This window comes from Paramisgurnus dabryanus, chromosome 5, assembly GCF_030506205.2.
Source record: "Paramisgurnus dabryanus chromosome 5, PD_genome_1.1, whole genome shotgun sequence".
Classification (NCBI taxonomy): Eukaryota; Metazoa; Chordata; class Actinopteri; order Cypriniformes; family Cobitidae; genus Paramisgurnus; species Paramisgurnus dabryanus.
This window is the reverse complement of record NC_133341.1, coordinates 31,782,326-31,800,809: the sequence shown is the minus strand read 5'-3', so window position 1 is coordinate 31,800,809 and position 18,484 is coordinate 31,782,326. Positions and strand designations below refer to the sequence as shown.

The 18,484-nt window shown below is 37.5% G+C and overlaps 1 protein-coding gene across 10 annotated transcripts in view; it reads right to left on the bottom strand.

Moving 5' to 3' along the window:
- The window catches only part of dnm1a (dynamin 1a), a 59,186-nt gene that overhangs the window by 25,442 nt on the left and 15,260 nt on the right, over nt 1-18,484 (bottom strand). For 8 of the 10 annotated variants that reach the window (XR_010526818.2, XR_010526817.2, XR_010526815.2 and 5 more), the window contains exons 6-15: nt 17,254-17,414; nt 16,994-17,136; nt 16,400-16,535; nt 14,722-14,789; nt 13,248-13,386; nt 8,072-8,158; nt 7,906-7,976; nt 7,741-7,789; nt 4,749-4,760; nt 3,131-3,244 (exon numbers count right to left, since the gene is read on the bottom strand). Coding sequence is in view for 6 of the 10 variants with exons in the window: in XM_065251042.1 (XP_065107114.1) it covers nt 3,131-3,244; nt 4,749-4,760; nt 7,741-7,789; nt 7,906-7,976; nt 8,072-8,158; nt 13,248-13,386; nt 14,722-14,789; nt 16,400-16,535; nt 16,994-17,136; nt 17,254-17,414 (980 nt within the window). In the remaining 4 variants the exon portion in view is untranslated. Of the gene's footprint in view, nt 1-3,130; nt 3,245-4,748; nt 4,761-7,740; nt 7,790-7,905; nt 7,977-8,071; nt 8,159-12,510; nt 12,650-13,247; nt 13,387-14,721; nt 14,790-16,399; nt 16,536-16,993; nt 17,137-17,253; nt 17,415-18,484 lie in introns of all 10 variants that reach the window. The other 2 variants (XR_010526816.2, XM_065251043.2) reach the window with 1 other exon arrangement.

Genomic DNA, 18,484 nt, shown 5'->3' with positions numbered 1-18,484 from the left:
GGCGAGTTGAAAACTGCAGGGGACATGTCCCCCCGTGTCCCCCACGTGATCTACGTCCATGTTTCTGGACACGACTGCTTCTTCATTCATTTCTGTTAGACTGTGGGACACTATTACATCTTTTGATTCACCGAAATGCCTGTGTGATAATGAAAAACAGATCCAGCGTTACCAGCGCTGCCTGCTCCCCCCAAAACTTTTAGAGGAGAGAAGCAAACACACAAAGAAGAGCGAGCAGTGAGCGGCGGTCACGCAGAGAAGAGAGTCATTACAGCAAATCTTCTTCAGTTTATTTAACATACACAAACTGAAGGGTAAAATTATACAGTAACACGGTAAAGTTACTTTATGTATCGTGCAAGAGTAACAACAATACTGCTACCATCAAATAAAATAACTACGGCTGTCAACCGATTAATCGTGATTAATCGCACATAAAATAATTTTTTTTGCAAACAATAAAAAAGTTAAAAGTTGAACATATATTGATATTGTTTTTGACTTTGTGTGTGCCAAATCTATTAGTTTTACCAGTGATTTAAGGTATAGATGCTGTGTTTTTGTTTTTGAACCCAAAAAAATCTTTCATCGCTGGATTTTTTTTTTCAAAATTGTTTTTTGCTGACTCTTTCACTAATAATAAATATACATTTGCATAAAGCATCCATATTTGTCCATGCCCATGTTGATTAGAGTATTAAAAATGTGAAAAGTCTCAAATTAAGGTAAATATAGAACTGATCAAAATATGCGATTAAGTTGCGATTAATCACTAGTTAACTCATGACCATCATGCGATTAATCTAGATTAAATATTTTAATTGATTGACAGCCCTAATAAATACACACACATTCATGTATGTATATAGGCTATATTAATTATATTTTATATATTATTTTGTATGCGATTAATCGCGATTAATCTTTTGACAGCCCTAAAAAACTAACACAAAACAAACTATGTAGTGTAAAATTACTATGCTAAATTATCAAATCTTGACCATTCGATGACAAAAGAATGACTGTCATATTTGTTAATGTAAAAATCAATTGCTAAACCACTGACCTATCATGTAAACCTCGATCTCTGTAACTCATCCATGTGGAAGTGAACCCAGAATACCAAAATAAAAAAAACTACGATGGGCTTTTGATTTGGGCCAAAAAGCAACCAGGTATCAACCACCAACTCTCACAGGCATTAGGTGTGAATCTCAGAGGCAGCTTCTTCATTCAAAATATAAAAATGTATGAAATAAGTACATTGAAAGATGCGGTCATGCACGTTTATCCGGTTTGAAAGATGTGTTTTTAGATATTATAAAAAAAAAGATTCTCAATAATAAGAATACCTGCTTGAAAAAGCTTCATGATAGAAACGTATCTACTATAAGACTTTAAGAGAGGAAGTCAAACAGGAAGTGAGGTGATTGATGTGACCGCTTTTCATGTTTATCGTTTAGACAGAGAGTGATGAGTTTTGTAAATCACGGCAGCGAGGGTCTCGACCTCAGCCACCAGCGCTGAAGAAAACACGTGAGCTGTGTGTGTGTGTGTAAAGGAAACACACACTCGTCATGTTTATACGCACTCATGAAAGCGAGGTTCTGGCTCTTTCTGAACTCGTTAGGGAATCAGGACTGTTTCACTTTTAAGTTGTACTGTGTTAGTTTTGGGGCTCTGAGTGCTGGGAACCGACATCACCAGCCCACAAAAAAATAAATACAAGAGTGTGTGTGTGTGCGTAAAGTGAAGGAGATTTTTTGTTCATGGACAGATGAAAGCGAGCAACATCCCTCTCGCTGTCTCGGCCCCACATGCTCCTTGTTAAAGTGGCCTATCCAACCACACACACACACACACACACACATAGACAGACACACGCACACACGCACGCACACAAGCATGATTTCTTTGAAAGTCAATGGTTTTATGAGTAGCAGCCCCTCTGGTCGAGTGTGTGTGACAGGTCAGACTCTGGTATGCACATGTGTGTGCCAGCTTTACTACGGCTCACTTCCAATCTACCCAGACTGCATTTTAAAGATGACGTTAATCTAAAAGTTACATGCATGCATTTTTTAAGTTATGCATTTTGGCAGACTTGTGACTTTTTTCTGTACATTTTCACATGCAAAATTCACTTTTGTAGGTGAGCCAATGTGTACTGCAATAAATCCTTAATACACATCTTACACATTGCCATTCTTCAAATGCTCCATCAGAGCTGTCTATAAACGAACAAGGCAATCCCAAAGTGCACAGCAATAAACTCAGTAAAGTTTCAATATGGCACACAAGGTTTGGGACACACTTATCAGAAATATACTTGCTTACAAGAGTTTCGTGTTGTTTACTCAGCAACATTTTTATATTAAATTAACTGAGCGAACTTTCATATTTCATTTATCTGCCTACTTTTAATAAAACTATTTGCAATCTACTTGGCATGCAACATTGCACATTAAAATAAAATGCAAAAAAGCAAAAAGCTTTGTATTGTATTCCATTGCATTGCATTAAAATAGTGTTTTAGTTCACCAGTTTTGTCTTAATATAAATATAATTTGAGCTTGCAATGTACAGAACTTTGTTATCCCGTAAACCTGTTTAGCCTTTCCCCTCCAAACGCCGGAGTACATGTGGAAAGCTTTATGCATCAACATCAGACAGTTCTGCAGCAACTGCACCGGGTCATACGAGCGTCTCTAACAGTCAAACCTCACAGTGCTGGAAAATATTCCGGCCAAAAACACGCCAGGGGAAAAAGACAGTCAAGTCAGCTAAAAAGAGCCAAGAAATCCTGAAATAGATCATTTCTTTTGCTATAACGGAAAATCCAGATAAATAATTCCACATAAAAGTGTTGCGTGAAAGCTGATGGGAGTAATGACTGCTGTGTGGCAGCCGCCACGGCGTCCGTGTCGGAGTGAAGCATGCGGGACGTTTCGGGGCACTCCTCCAACATAAATCAAGATAATGTTGCTTTAACTTTGAAGTAAATGATCGGTTGCGGTCGTGCGATTTTAATGTGAAAGTAAAGAAATGAGCTCATGGTACTGCTAGTATGAGTCAGTTAAAGAGTAAAGAAATGTGTTTGCTTGTTTTACTGTATGCACAAACATCTCACCTCGTCATCCTTGTACCAGGACAGAGATTCAGCTGTCAGGACAAACCAATACTCCTTAGCCCCACCCTTCATGATCCCAATGTTGTTAATGGTCAGCCAACCCTTCCTGATCACCTACAATACACACAATTCAGATGATACTGTAGTGAATGTGTTTTCTTCGGTTACACATCCAAAAATCATGTTTATGCTCTTAGTCAAGTGGGTACGAAAAAACATTTAACATTAAATGACTAAAAAGCTGAATTTCCATGAACTATGTCCGGGATGCAGTGAGCCTGGATATTGTGGTGTACAAATTGAGTTTATAAAACTGTAGCGTGTGAAATGAATAAACAGTGCCAATAAACAGCTGTTTAAATTGTAGTCAGTGGAGGCTTGCACACAGAAATGGTTTTCCTTATGACACAAGTTAACAAGCGGATTACATTTTGATAAATGAAAACTAAAATGTAAAGCAATAAACAAGAATCCCTGATATTACTTGACTTGGACAAAAAATATAAAATTCCCTGCTTTTCAATGTCTGGAATATTTCATGATATTCCAAAAATTCCATGACCCGTAGGAACCCTGTAGGATGTATTGATACAGATATTCAATTACATAGAACGATAAATGCTGATTGTTTTGCTTTTTTACTGCTTTTTTGTTTTAAATTATTATGTTGGGAAATCCTAAGAGTGCAGAAAGTACAAACTGCAATTCTGTTGTTATTGTGACCCAAATCAAAATAACCACACAGTTTGTTAATCTGTTATCGGCTGTTTTTAAACAATCAGGCGATGTCCGATAGTGGGAAATAATGTTTTTATCTGGCGATACCGATTATAGGCCATTTACTTATAAATGCAATTATAAAAGTATTTTACGCATTTCAAATAATAAATACGCAATAAAAAAAATTACGCAATTGAATTAAATTGTATGCATTTGGAAGAAAAAGTATACTTTTCTCTAATACCCTAGAAAAAGTTATTTTTTAACAATAATTTTTGAATCATGGGGAAAATATCACTTAAAAACACTGTAAAAGATAAAACAGTTAAAACAACTTTTGCAAGTCAATTCAACCTACTATTTCAAGTTTTTGCTTGTGATAAGTTGACATAACTTATAAAAACAAGTTGAAATTGTTTAACTTAACAACTAACTTCAAATTATATATCATTATATATTAAATATTAAATATAAATATATAATATTTATATGATTTACTTCTTTAAATATATACATTATCCCACCATTCTCAATTTTCAAGGCTGTAATTTGAGAAAATCGTATTTAGTTGACTATATCACTGTAATACAAATCATCCTGTCCAAATTATGTATGTAAAATATAATCAATATAATAAAAATATACCTAAAATAATAAATAACATCTGTTTGCATTGCAGAAATTGTCATGAAAGTCAAAATGCAAAATAACTCACTTAATACTTTAATAGGTCAAATAGGTTAAAACTTAAAAAATAAGCTAAATATACTATCTATGTACATGACAATACAAGATTTAAATCCATAATGTTTGTTTACTGTGACGGTTAAACCCTCTCTAGTGCACACTATCTAGTCTTTATCACATCTGGTTAATATCTGCAGTACACTTAACTCACCATGATCTCATCCTGTGACACCAGAAGAAATATGAGAAAAAAATACAGAAAAAAATTAAATTATAACAGGAAATAGAAAATCCAGAATCATCAACAATAACAGAATGTGAATACCGTACAAAAGCTCATACTTTACATACTTTATACCTGTCAACAGCAGTGCAGCAATATAAACATTTAAAACATTTGCTTTTATAGACTACTATCAATGCAATCTTTTATTATTGACAAAGATTAGATGCTAATAATAATAATAAATAAAACAATGAGTAAATTGTTGCAAAAGCACATCTGACATTTCATAAACATTTAACCCAGAGATCAATTAGAAGAGTTTTCAATGTGCTGAAAGCATAAATCATCTTCATTAAATCTGTTGTGTTATCTGACTCTAAATATAACAACCCGGCAGTCTTTTAAAGTGTTTATGAGAGAACACAGACGCACAAACACACAAACAACACACATCATCACGTTGAGCTTTGCCCTTAACAACTGATTTAAGTGAAGCACTGTTCCTAGATCAGTTAAGTATCTCTCTGACTGACAGATTAAAGAATATTTCAGGTTCATCTTTATGACAGAATGTTGATTATAACAGAAAATACTTTAATTAATTATAAATTAATTTGTTAATTGAAATTATGCCAGGATTGCTGTTGATAGAACTCACATTGATCCTAGAACATTCCTTTAACAACTGATCTAAGATCAGTTCCCTGCTATGAAAGCTTGTAACCTATGTCAACTAGAAGAAGCATAACAACAAACCTGTCCCTGGATCAGTTGATAAGGGCATGAAGAAGATAAAAATGAGAAACACAGATGAGGAAAACAGAAGCACACATGCTGGACACTGAACATGTTAATATTTAACACTTTATGATTATTCCACTTTCATAAAAATAATCCCCAAACTTTACTCACCCCCATGTCATCCAAAAATTTCATGTCTTTCTTTGTTCAGTCGAGAAGAAATTAAGTTTTTTGAGGAAAACATTTCCATAGAGGACTTTAATGGACCTCAACAGTTTATAGTTACAATGCAGCTTCAAAGGACTCTAAACGATCCCAACTAAGGCATAAGGGTCTTAAAGATCATATCTCCCCCCCCCCAAAAAAGTACTTTTTAACTACAACTGCTCCTCTTGCACTAGTTTTGTGATGCACCAGTGTGACCTTACGTATTACGTAATCACGTGAAAAGGTCACGCATGATGCATGTGAAACTACCGCTCCACTGTTTACAATTACAAGTATGGATAAAGAGGAGCGTTTAGACGTTGTTGTATGTGAAATGATACTAATTAATATATTTGTGTCAATTTGTTGTTTAAAATAGTCCACAAGTGTAATGCGTGACCTTTCCCCGTGATTACGCGCTAGTGCGTCACACGGCTAGTTGAAGATGAAGGGCCCTATCTTGCACCCAGCGCAATTGATTTTGTCAGTGACGCATGTATCATTCGTATTTTGCACCGACGCACATCGTTTTTATCCCTCCACAGACGCACGTCGGCAAACTAGGGAATGAACTTGCGCTCCCTGGGCGGTTAAGCGCAAAAAAAGAGGCGTGTTTCTTCTCAGACCATCCCTGATGCTATTTTGCAGTTTCAAAAAACAATTGCGCCACTGACCAGAAAAACACTAGTCTAAAGTCAGTGGCGCGTTGCGCGTTGTTCATTATGCTATTTTAAGGGCACATGCTTGACCATAATTTACTGTATAGCGTGCACAACGCGCACACACTTTGCTTTTCTAATCTACACAGATGCAACAGTTATTTTTGCAAATCATAAATTGTTACAATAAAAAATATTAACACATGAGATAAGGGAAATCATTGTAGTGAGCATTGTGGTGATAGTTTTTATTTATTTTGTGTGGCTGCGTTAAAAAAATATCAAGCAAATAACGATTAAAATATTTTCATAAGTTTGTTGTGTGGCTGTATTACGTTTATTTTATGTAAATAATAATTAAAATGTTTTCATAAGAAACCTTAATGTATGTGAACTTGATTTGTAAGAGTACTTTGGGGTTGGACTGTTTGCGTTTCTTGGCTTTCAGCGGTGAGGGTGGACGCAGCGATGTTCTCTGCTGGTGTCAGGTCCTGTGTAGAGGCAGATCCACCTCCCGTTACACGGCGTGCCCGATTTATGCTGGCAAGCTTGGGATTCCCCCGTCTCCTGACATCATTGTAGCGCTTGTGGCGCAACGTCCTGGGGATGCCAGCTGATGAGACTGTGGCTATTTCCTCTCACGCCTGTTTAACCGACGCTGATTTGGGCGGGTTTCTTCTATCCCCATACAAAACAACTTCTCTGTCTTTGACTGCTCTTACAAGAACGTCGATCTCCTCGGCTGTGAAGCGCGCCTGGTAAATCCGTCATAATAATAGCAACCCGCCATGGAACTTGCGCACTTGCGTTTAAAGGGAATGTTGGATAGCGTTCTGATTGTTTTATTTGACGTTACGCCCAAACCACACCTATGAATAATGAACCTACTTCAGACCAACCCCTTATTGATTTGCGCCCGGCGCAAGAGTTATTTCTCACGCCGAGAAAAAAGCAACAGCGCCCAAGATCCGCCCACAAACTCACTTGCGCTTTGCACTTCGCACTTGCGTTTCAGATCGTTAAAATAGGGCCCGAGAAGTTATTGTTTAAAAGTACTTTTTTGCGACAATGACAATCGTTTTGCTAGATCCTAGATCCCTCGGTTGGGATCGTTTAGAGCCATTTAAAGCTGCATTGAAACTGTAAACTGTTGAGGTCCACTATATGGAGAAAAATCCTGGAATGTTTTCCTCAAAAAACTAAATTTCTTCTCGACTGAACAAAGAAAGACATCTTGGATGACATGGGGGTGAGTAAATTATTGGGATTTTTTTTAATAAAGATGGAGTAATCCTTTAACAAATATACAATACAATGTTTTACTGTATATCTGCACTGTAAATATACAGTAAACTCAGAACAGTGTTTACCTGATTACCAGCTGCCTTCTTCTTTATCTGACTACTTCTCTGCTGAGCACTACAGAAACGACAATAAAGTAATTATGTTGTCATTTTTGTAATAATTTAAAAGAAAATATATAAAATATATTTAAGGTTTGAACGGTTGAATAATAAATATATAAAGTGACACACTTGGCAAATCCGATGAAGTCTTCATGGTTAGTGTTCATGTACGCCAACTCAATGTCGATCAACAGCAACACCTGAATTTAGATCAGATCATCTGTTTAAAACTCATTTTTACATGCAAAGCTGTGTTGAAGCTCATGAGAGGAGCAACACAGATAAGGTGACTCACCTGATCTTTAGTTCGGCTCTCCCGATCTCGGATGTGTTGTGTGACGATCCTCTCCATCTCTTCCCTCAGCATGGGATACTGGGCTAGCTGTAACACAATCACATGGATTTGTGGGTAAAACTCACAACACCCATAACACCTACTCTCACATACGCACACATATGCACACGTGCACATACACACACATTCAGAGTTCACAACACGGCATTGAAACAATGAAATCAGGTTAGTTTATTAACTAAAAACGTTACCGGCTGTAAATTGCACTGCATCATAGTTAGACTAGTCATTGGTACAGTAACCATCGCTCGACTACTGTTCATAATCCATTGACAAAAGCGTCTTATAATTTAACCAAATCCTACAGATGTGCACCATTCAGATCTGATTTGAGAATGTTCTAGTTGAAACTGAATTGAAGTAACAAACAGGATCCAAATCGAAATTGTCAAGAAATTTAAGGCTATGAATTTCCCTCAAAAATTTTGAGATATTTATTAACATCAGGTATTTTTAATAAATCTAAAATTTTACCAATACAATATCTGTATTTATTTGTATCATCACGCTCACAAGTTTGTTGAACTTTTACTTTATAGACCATACTTCATTTCCCAGAATGCACTAAGTCTTCTTCCTATCTTTACGATTTAACTTCCTGTGGTGCAGCAAATTCAACTCTCATTCTACATAAAATTGCCCAATCTCATTTCTCTGTCCTACCCTTTACCCTTACCCCTTAGTTTTGCACGTTCATGTGAGAGTAAGGTCCAATTGGGATAGCCCTTTCTCTCTCATGAATGTGCAAAACCAAGGGGTAGGCAACCCGTTTCCCATTCATAATGCAAACCAGATAAAAGATCATATTTGGCGACTGACTGGATGCAACGGATGAGAGTCAGAGCTGAATGTGACTGCCCTCCTGATGAAATATCAATGCATCCCAACTTCGTTTTCAAATCTGTAAATGCTTGCTTTTATTGCTGTAACCTTTATAACTTTCAATGCTATTAACTACAGAAACCAACAGTAGACTAAACAGGTATTTGACTTTTAAAATGGAGGTTATCAGAAGTGAAGCAACTTAGTGCATTTTAAAGGTTATGAAGTAACATGCACGGGTCAACAAGTCAATTTTAATTTCATGTTGACTCAAACTCAAATGTTTGCAAGGTTAAAGTCAATCAGTTTATAATGCAGCCTTTATATCCAGTTAAACCGCTGATGCACTGGAACTCACAGCCAATGTACAACCAAAGCAAACACACACATGGATACACAAATACACCATGGCTTTACTGTGACTCAAACACAAATGCAATGATGAAGCATATACTGTCGATAGGATCATGCTTAGGGCAGAAACGAAACATGCACATCAAACATGCTCTTCAATAAAGCTTAGTGAGAATAAAGTGAGAAGACAAAAGATAAGACAACTGGAGTGGCTAATCGAGTCCTCGTGTGGATAGACTTTTTTCCACCTAATCTCATAAATTTGTCATTTTTTCAAAAGGAGATTTTTTGGGAGAATCTTCAAATAATGTATTTATTTCCAATACAGCTCGCAGTGACCTTGTCAAATAAAGACAACTGATGATATAATAACGCATTGCATAATATTTTGATTCTTTTGCATAAGATTTTAATGCATTTATGTCTTTTTTAGATCTTGACAGATCTGTCATTGTATAGAAATTGAATAGTGGTCCTCTCTGTTTTTTGTTGTTTTGGCCACTAAAGTCAAATCCACAAAAGGCAAAATAGCTTCAAAATGTTTGATAGGGGTTATGAATGATAAAATGAGCAAAAGAGAGAGAGCGCGAGGTGTGTGTCTGGTGTGACTGTAAGTCTGCTGATGTGAGAAGATCGTCAAGTCTGTTATATGAAGGTCAAATAGAAAAAACGAGTCACAATGATGGTCATTCTTACGGTAAAACTAAAGCACAGAGATCAGACAGAACAAGACATTCAACACGTTATAAATAAACAACAACAACACAGAAAAGACGAAAAAGAGCATGCTGTAGTATACACCAAAATTAAAAACAATTGGGATAACCGAAAAATGTCTACGAGTTCACTTTTGTTAAGACATATATTTAGTATATGAAATTAAGATTAACTGAATGGTATGGATAGACCGATAGTTGCTGGACTAATGTATGTCATACTCTCTACTACACAAAGAAGAAATATATGATGTCCAATTTTATTGTTTTGTGTAGAAATCCTCTCTGATAATATTACGATAAAGCAGAAAGGTGAGTTTCATTTAACTCATTAAACCAAGTTAAAATCATTGTGATGATTTTTGGCAATTGCATTGCATGATTTTCTTGACAATTAAAGGCACAATATGTAATATTCACCACTAGAGGTCACTAAACATCAACAACGGCCACAGCTTGACGACACTGTAAAAGAGCGTGGCATGATGGGAGTTGTAGTCTTCACCTTCACTATCAATAGGAATAGTGTTCATGGATAACGTAATGAAGTAAAATTTTATAACCGTTACATTATAATGTAATCCCACGTGGCTTGATAGAAATCAAAATAAAGCAGCGTAATTCTGCATGCGGCACTGCCATAAACTGTAAAAAATATGGACGTAGTGTTGATTACGTCACCCATGGGTTTGTGAAAACATTTTTTGAAGCCAATAGTTGTCGGAGCCTCCTGTCACCATCTTGGCGCGCCAACGTGCATCATTCGCCGGTAACCAAAAATGGGTAAAGAGGAGGGACGTGGGTGAAGCTAAGGTGGCTGGTTACTGAAACCACTCCCGCCTAGCTCGACTTTCGTGACAGCAGTGGCAGTTCACCTGTCACTCAAGTGGCCAAACCCTCAATTTTGCAGAACTTTAAGGCTTAATATAATTTAAATTGATGAGTTACAAAAAAATTCACCCCCTCACAGTTGTCATGAATGGCAAAATTAGCTTTACATACCAAAAATACTTTTTGTACCTAGCTGTACACATATTTATTTTCTACTGTAAAGATGGGCATTTTAACATGGGGGTCTATGAGAATTGACTATTCGCACGTAGTTGGACTAGAAGATTGAAGATTTTAAGTTTACTCACTTCATTTGCGCATGAAATTCAAGTCATTCGATATATTAAGCAGAAATTTGTGTCATTGGAGGGGCTTCTGCGACTTCGCTCGCTTCCTGTAGTCAAGTCACTACTAGAACAAGCTCCTGATTGGTTAATGCAGTGCGATTTTCCGCCAAAGATTTTCCGTTTCGAGGATCGAGGATAACCGGGACATGATGCAAATACAATGACACTATGAATAGGAGCAAACGCAAATCTGTGAATTCTCTGTATTCAAATGTTGTTGAAATAATTTGGGATGCAAGTACACATGTGAATATATTACACAAAATATATAACAAGGTGCTGCTAGTTTTAAGATATTTTAATGCAAAAATCTTACATATTGTGCCTTTAAACAGAGTTTAATATCTAATATGTGTACTCTTTCTAAAGACTGCAACTTTATGTACAGTATGTGAATAAAGACTTCAGTTCTGTGCTAACATTATAGTTTAATATTACAACCCAACTGTCTTTAGTATATCCTCAAAACACTAAAGAAAACAAAGTAAACATCTAAATTTAGAGGAAGTGATGTCACATATTTGTATGAGAGGCCGTACAGGCATTAATTACGGAAAAGTCTCTGACAAACACCACTAAAATTATCACGCTGATCAATCTTGGTGAGATTCATTCATATGCAACAGCCTCACTTTGTTTTTTAAAAGGCTTTTCATAATTTTCCAAACATTGATCAATGTGTTCATTTCAATAGTGATTTACTGAGGATTCTCCAAAAGTAACAGTCCATATGACCTCTCGTGTATTTGTGTTAACGGTACCAACACAATCCCACAATGCATTTCACTGCACTACACAAGCACATGTATATATATAACCACAAGGGTTTGATCAGAATGAAAAGACAGAAAGAAAGAAAACAAAGAGAATGGGACATTAAATCTGAACGTTTGAAGCTGTGGGAATATGTGTCCGTCAAAAAAGCTTTAGACAACAAACGGTCTGCGTTCCAAAGGGATAGTTGATGAAAATGAAAATGTCGTCATCAGTTACTTACTCTCGTGTCATGTAATGGGGAAAATTAACTTTTCCGTAAAATATAAGTACTTCTTTAGTACGTTTACATTTAAAATACATAATAAATGCTTTTCATTGAATAATGATTCATAAAGATTATGTTTCTTAATGTTCTGCTAAATCTCTTCTTGTGTCAACAGAAAACAAAAAGTCACATAATAAACGCTGACTGAATTTCATCCCTTCAAACTATGTTAAAGGTTTTATACCCTTAAAGTTTTAGTGTTCAAGTCCAGCCATCGGTCTATCCGTATGTGTGAGATAGACGTGGACACACGTGGCTTCGCGTTACCTTCTCACTACATTTGCGAATGGTGGAGGTGAGCTCGCTCACGACCATATCTACACATTTCAGGCACGGTCCGTTAAGCGTTTGTATCTGCTTTTTCACTATGGCCTCGAAGGCCAGATCAGGGGTGAACAGGCCCGTCCTGCAGAGGAAGTCACGGAGGAAGAGGAGAAAGAGAGAGAGGGTGGATCCGTATGACAGGGGAAAACAAGAAGAGAAGAAAGAGAAAGTAGAAGGATGATGTCAGGTTGAAGGGGCAGACAGACAGCACAGAGGAAAAAAAGGCAAATGAGACATTCGGTTCATCCTCAAGCCATTCAGCGGAGGATCCGAGTCAAAGACCCCGTCGGAGGGACGTCGACCCGTCACCCGTCCATCGGCTCAGAGACAGAAGCTTTTGTACCAACCGCAGCACTGAAGATTGATCTCAATATTCTCATTTAATTTAGCGTACCAAAATTGAAGGGTCAAATTGTAATGATCAGAGTTCACATTTACCGCTGTCGTACCCAAAAACTTCCGTCTCCAAAGCTGGAGAGTTTGGACACTGAGGTTTCCAAGGACTTTGGTAACCATGCAGTGAAACCTCAGCATCCACAGCTCTCCAAACATCAAGCTAACGCTGCCACACCAGCCAGAACCCTCAGTCCAAAGCTGCAGGCATACGCACACCGCTTAACACACAACACCCCTGCCATTCGGGTCAGAGGTTGATAACCGATCGTCCACCAGCCTTTTACCTTCTTGGTACACTGCCTAACAGTATTGACTAGCTCACTTATGACCATATCCACACATTTCTGGCAAGGCTCTTTAATCTTGGAGATCTGCCTTTTCACAATGGTTTCAAAGGCCATGTCCGGTGTGAAGAGGCCCGTCCTGCCCGCCAGAGAGAGATTGGGCGGAAAAAAGAGTGTTAATAAAAAAACACCCACCCGCCAATAAAACAGATTAGATTAAAGATAAAAATTGTAGTCTTCAAAAAAAAAAACATATATGGGTGATTCTCATGAATTCCAGACTTAGAAGGTGTCCAGCATTAGATTTTTTTTTTAAAAGCCCTTAAAGCCAATTTTATTTTGCACATATAAGATTAAGGTCTGAACTTACTTTAACCCTTATTTTTAGAGGATTTAAAAAATATTTCCTTTAGAATTATTTAAATTTTTTAGATGATCATTATCAAAAATGATCATTACCGCAACATGATATTGTTTCGGTAATGAGAACTAAAAAGTTGTCTAGGTACTATGAAAAACAAAATTTCAACTTTTATCTGGAGAGAAAAATAAGAACTGCTTACCTGGTAGCCATCTACCTGTGTCACAGTCAATTATGTCTCTTACAACATTTTGTTTTTGAAAATGTTGGTTCCTTGAGGGCTTAAACAAGGATTGAAAATTGTTGCGGAGGATGAGACATATTTATATTCCTTATTATTGTCTCTACATTTACCAATGACCACCAAATACCACATGTTTCTTTACTGTAAATGTTTATAGTATAACATCCAGTGAAGATTTTTATTTTTTAGATTTTTTAATTATAAATATTTCCATGTCAAAGAACTCAAATCCAGTCATGGACACGTTGCGGTAATGAAAATTTTCCACTTAAATGTGGAAAAAACAACTAAAATGGTTTGTATGATGTCATTTGAAATCATGTGCAAAATAGTACGTGAAGAGATGTTTGCTTCTTACTTTGCTTGATACTCTTACTTTGCATTTACTTTTTTATAAGTCTAATTTCATGAGAATCACCCATATTAATGTATGCATGTAAGTATATTTTTAGAAGTCTTTATGCAATATTTTCTTTTCCTTTGCATCTTTTTGGGTTTATAATTCAGTTGTGTTTTTATTTGCTTTGCTCATTGAAAATATTAATATTAAGAATGCTGTCACAATAAAAAAATTATTATGAATACACCTCTGATTTTTGTTTCCTATCTAGTACAACTAACTACAACATGTAACTACAGCAGACGAAGAGCATTTACAGACACACAGAAGCGTGAGCTCAGACATACGGTTGTCTTGCTAAACAATCTCATATGTAATCACAAACTCCTCCTCCTGTTCCTCAGATGAGATTGTGTAGAGAAGTCTAAAGTGTTTGTGATTAAATGTGAGAGGTGTGTTGGGTAAGACAAACAAGCCGGACACATAAAATCGGACGGGAGATGAGGACAAAAGCGAAGGACAAACGTGCCTGATGCCATGAATGTTCTTGATGGCGTAGCTGATCTCCTTACGCAGCTCCTTCTCATTAAACTCCATCTGTGAAGAGAAAACATTTAGTTATGAAAACCAGAACTAACTATGTAAGAGATAATGTTCACATCAGGATCACACTGAAGCGCTTATTTCACATAAACAATCTGTATCAGACGAAGAAGGTACCTATTTTGAGGAATAATCAATTATTTGGAGATTGTTAATGGATGTTTCAAGAAGGGGTAAATTTGTGTTTTATTAGTATGAACTTTAGCCTAAACGTTAGCATATAGCGCTAACTCAGCAGATAACTTTGTTTTAAGTACAGAAAAAGACCTCCTGACCCAGCCGAGCCTCAAATCGGAGACCTTCAGTGCTCCCCACTGAGCCAACTTTCCACACTGTTTGTGTGTTTGTGCATGTGTGTATGTGTTTTGTTTGTGTGTGTGTGTGTGTGTGTGTTTTTCCAGGGCTCGGTGAAGAGGGAATGTTTTACTCATAAAAGCAGCACTCAGGCCCAGAGGAGCCGCAGTCTTATACCGTGACTCACCAGACTCAACCGCTGACTGATGGAGAGAGAGACTCTTTAGATGAGTGTTCACAGTATTAAAGGTTTGCTATGTACTGCGACTCAAAAAAAAAAAAAAAAATCATGTTAAAAAATGCTTTTTATCATTTGCCTTTCAGGAAAAGCTTAATTCAAGTGCACCGAGGCCAAAACGCACCCGTGACATCCGCCAGTGGCAAGACCACATACAGTAAGGGCGTGCTCACATTATCGTAAACAAACTGTGCCCAAGCGCGTTTAACCCTTAAAGCTTGGTTCGTTTAACAAGAGTAAACGCTCGGTACTGTGCCCATGCACGGTTTGGTTAATCGCGACCTGGCCGGCTTGCAGAGGTGCGGTTCACTTGGGCTCAGGCGCTGTTTGATCGCACATCGTGCAGTTCAAAAGGAGAGAAGTCAATTGCGCACCTTCATTTGCCTTCGTAAAAAAACTTTTGATGCGCACAGCAGGGTTACATGAATGTCCAAGCTGCACACGCGACAGATCAACTGAGCAATATGATAGGCATGTGAGAGGGCTGTGTGTCATCATGCACCAACGACTCAAAATAATATATATATAAAAAAACTCAGACTTAACATTATGATGGGTTTCAGTGTTAAGAGAGCACTTTCCTTTCTGTTTTCTTCAAAACAATCACATCCTAATGAAGAAAGCATGCCTGGGCTAGGATCAGTCAAAGTACAGTGTGAGTGCGTGATTCTGGTGGAGTAGGGAGGGGGGACAATCGCGTTTGGACATGAGTTTGGTTTGGTTATGGTGACCATTTTCCGGTGCGTCCTCCGGAAGTCTCATTAGTTGACCGCATACGTCATGGAGGTTCACACATTTCATTAAAAACATTATAAAATTAACATTTATTTCTCTTAAGACATACAAATTTCATTTTATCATGAAATGTAATGGTTGCTTTTCTGCAATAGAACCTGGAATAATAAACCGTATGCAACTTCCGGAGGACGCACTTAAAATCCTTTCCAGGACGTGTCCGAAAAATGGTAAAATGGTCTAGGTTGGGTTAGGTATAATATGAACGCCCTAAATGTGTGTTTCTATAGAGTACTGAGATTTCTGATGTGTGTGCATCGGTAGACTCCTCACACACCTTCACCAGCTCGAAGGGGAAACGCTCGTGGAAGATGCGATTGATCCTGGCTCCTCCAGACAGCTCATATGTGTCTATCTGATCTCCAGAACCCTCGATACGCTTTTCAAAGTCCACAGAGAACTGCTGAACCATCCTGAAACCGAAAGCACAGGAACTGAACATTCAGCATTTTTATTCTGCAAAAATCTATGTCAGAATTTGTATGTGAAGAAAAAAGTCCGATCCTAAATGTGTGACGTCACAAAAAAGTTTGCTATTAATCACCCAGCCAAATTTGACTGATTAAAAACCGGCAAGTAAATAAAATAAGCTATCTTGTGGGGGCGGTGTCTACTGTCAGTGATGAAACAACGCCCACTCACGAGAAAGCTGCCGTCTCTCTTAATGTTTGAATGAATGTTCGCGTTTGTGTTAGGGGCGGGGCCATGCACAGTGGCTCCAGTGTGTCATCGAGCCACCGCTTTAGCCCCGCCCAAATAATCCTGAACACATACATTTGTAGAAAAACTGTTTAACGTTGTAACTCCACAATTCTTTGTAAAACAATTCAATAAAATGACTATGAAACTTTGAGTGTTTATTGTGACTGACTGGAGCAGGGCTTTGGTCTTCCGGGACGGATCGTCCGGACGGAAGTTCTTGTACTCCTCCACTTCCTTCTCGATAGACAGCAGCTGGCTCTGCAGTTTAGCTCGCAGCCCAGGCAGTGTATCACGGATGTGATTGGTCAATTGCTGCATGAGAGATTAAAGTTCGAATACACTACAGATAAGTACAGATGAATACATTTCAAGAGGCATCTCGATTTGCTGTATCGTTGCAATGCAAAATGTAACCATCGAACATTTCACCTGATTCAGGACTTTTTGCAGGTACGGCGTTCCCATGCGATCAGCCAGGTGTCTGTAACTGGGATGAGACAGGAAAAACTTCCGCTCTGCGGCCATGGCAGCGTTTATATCCTTTCTTCCATCAATGTCTTTCTGACTGCGGTTCACCACACCAATGTAACCTAGAGACATTTAAAATCCCATCGGAGGTTCGTCTGTCATAGCTCAGGTGACAAAATTTCACTGAATCACATTTATTTCAGATGTTTCTCCTCAGGAGAAATAAAAATAGACACAAATGAATAAAGAATGGTCCTTGTCAGGCTGTACACTTTAAAAATGAAAATTTGGTCACACATTTGGCTGTATAATGTCTTAGTTTTGTTGAACACAAAGGAAGATATTTTGAGCACAGTTAATGTTTTTGAGCACCATGGAAGCCAATGGTGCTCATGTTTTCTGGTTGATTACAAATATCTTCCTTTGTGTTAAAATTTTTATTTTTGGGTAAACTATCACTTTAAGATATGCCATAAAAGATTATAAAGTTTCTTTTGAGAACCCAAAAAATGGTTCTTCGCTGCCAAGAACCCATGCATTGTAGATTTTAATGTCTGGGTAAACTCAAGGCTGTCTAGGAGAAACACTTGAAATGTTAAAGAGATCTCTGTGGTTTTTCTTTCCTTTGACCAACACAGTTTTTGTCATTTGATCAGGGGTGAGGTGAAAGTGAAGAAAACTAATGAGAAAGACGTGTGGAAGGTTAAACTCTGGTGAAATTCTCTCGAGCGTTTGAAGGACTTCTGAAGGATGCTTGCGGTTTTGCATGTTGCGCCATATTACATGAGCAGAAGACAAATGCAGGCGAGGTAAAGAAGGGCTTGATGGGAAAACCTCTCGTGAGGACGTAAGCTCTGAATGGAAAAAACGTCTCTCAGCGACTCACTGTGCCCGAGAGTTTTCCATAAATATCATTTATTGCTGAGCAAAGAAAGGAATGAATGTTTTTTCCAGATGTGTCAATGAAATCAAGACATTGGTTCTCTCTCTCTCTTTGTCTCTCTCTCTCTTTACAACATTAGCCATGAGAAACATTTTATTCCACAAGAGGGAAGCATCGAGATGTCATTCCTCCATCATTGGTTATGTCTGGATGCTGTTGACTTCAGATTATAAATTGATTATATTATCATAGGCTTAAATAATAGCAATCACTTCTCTTTTAATGTAGTACAGGAATTTACCATATTAA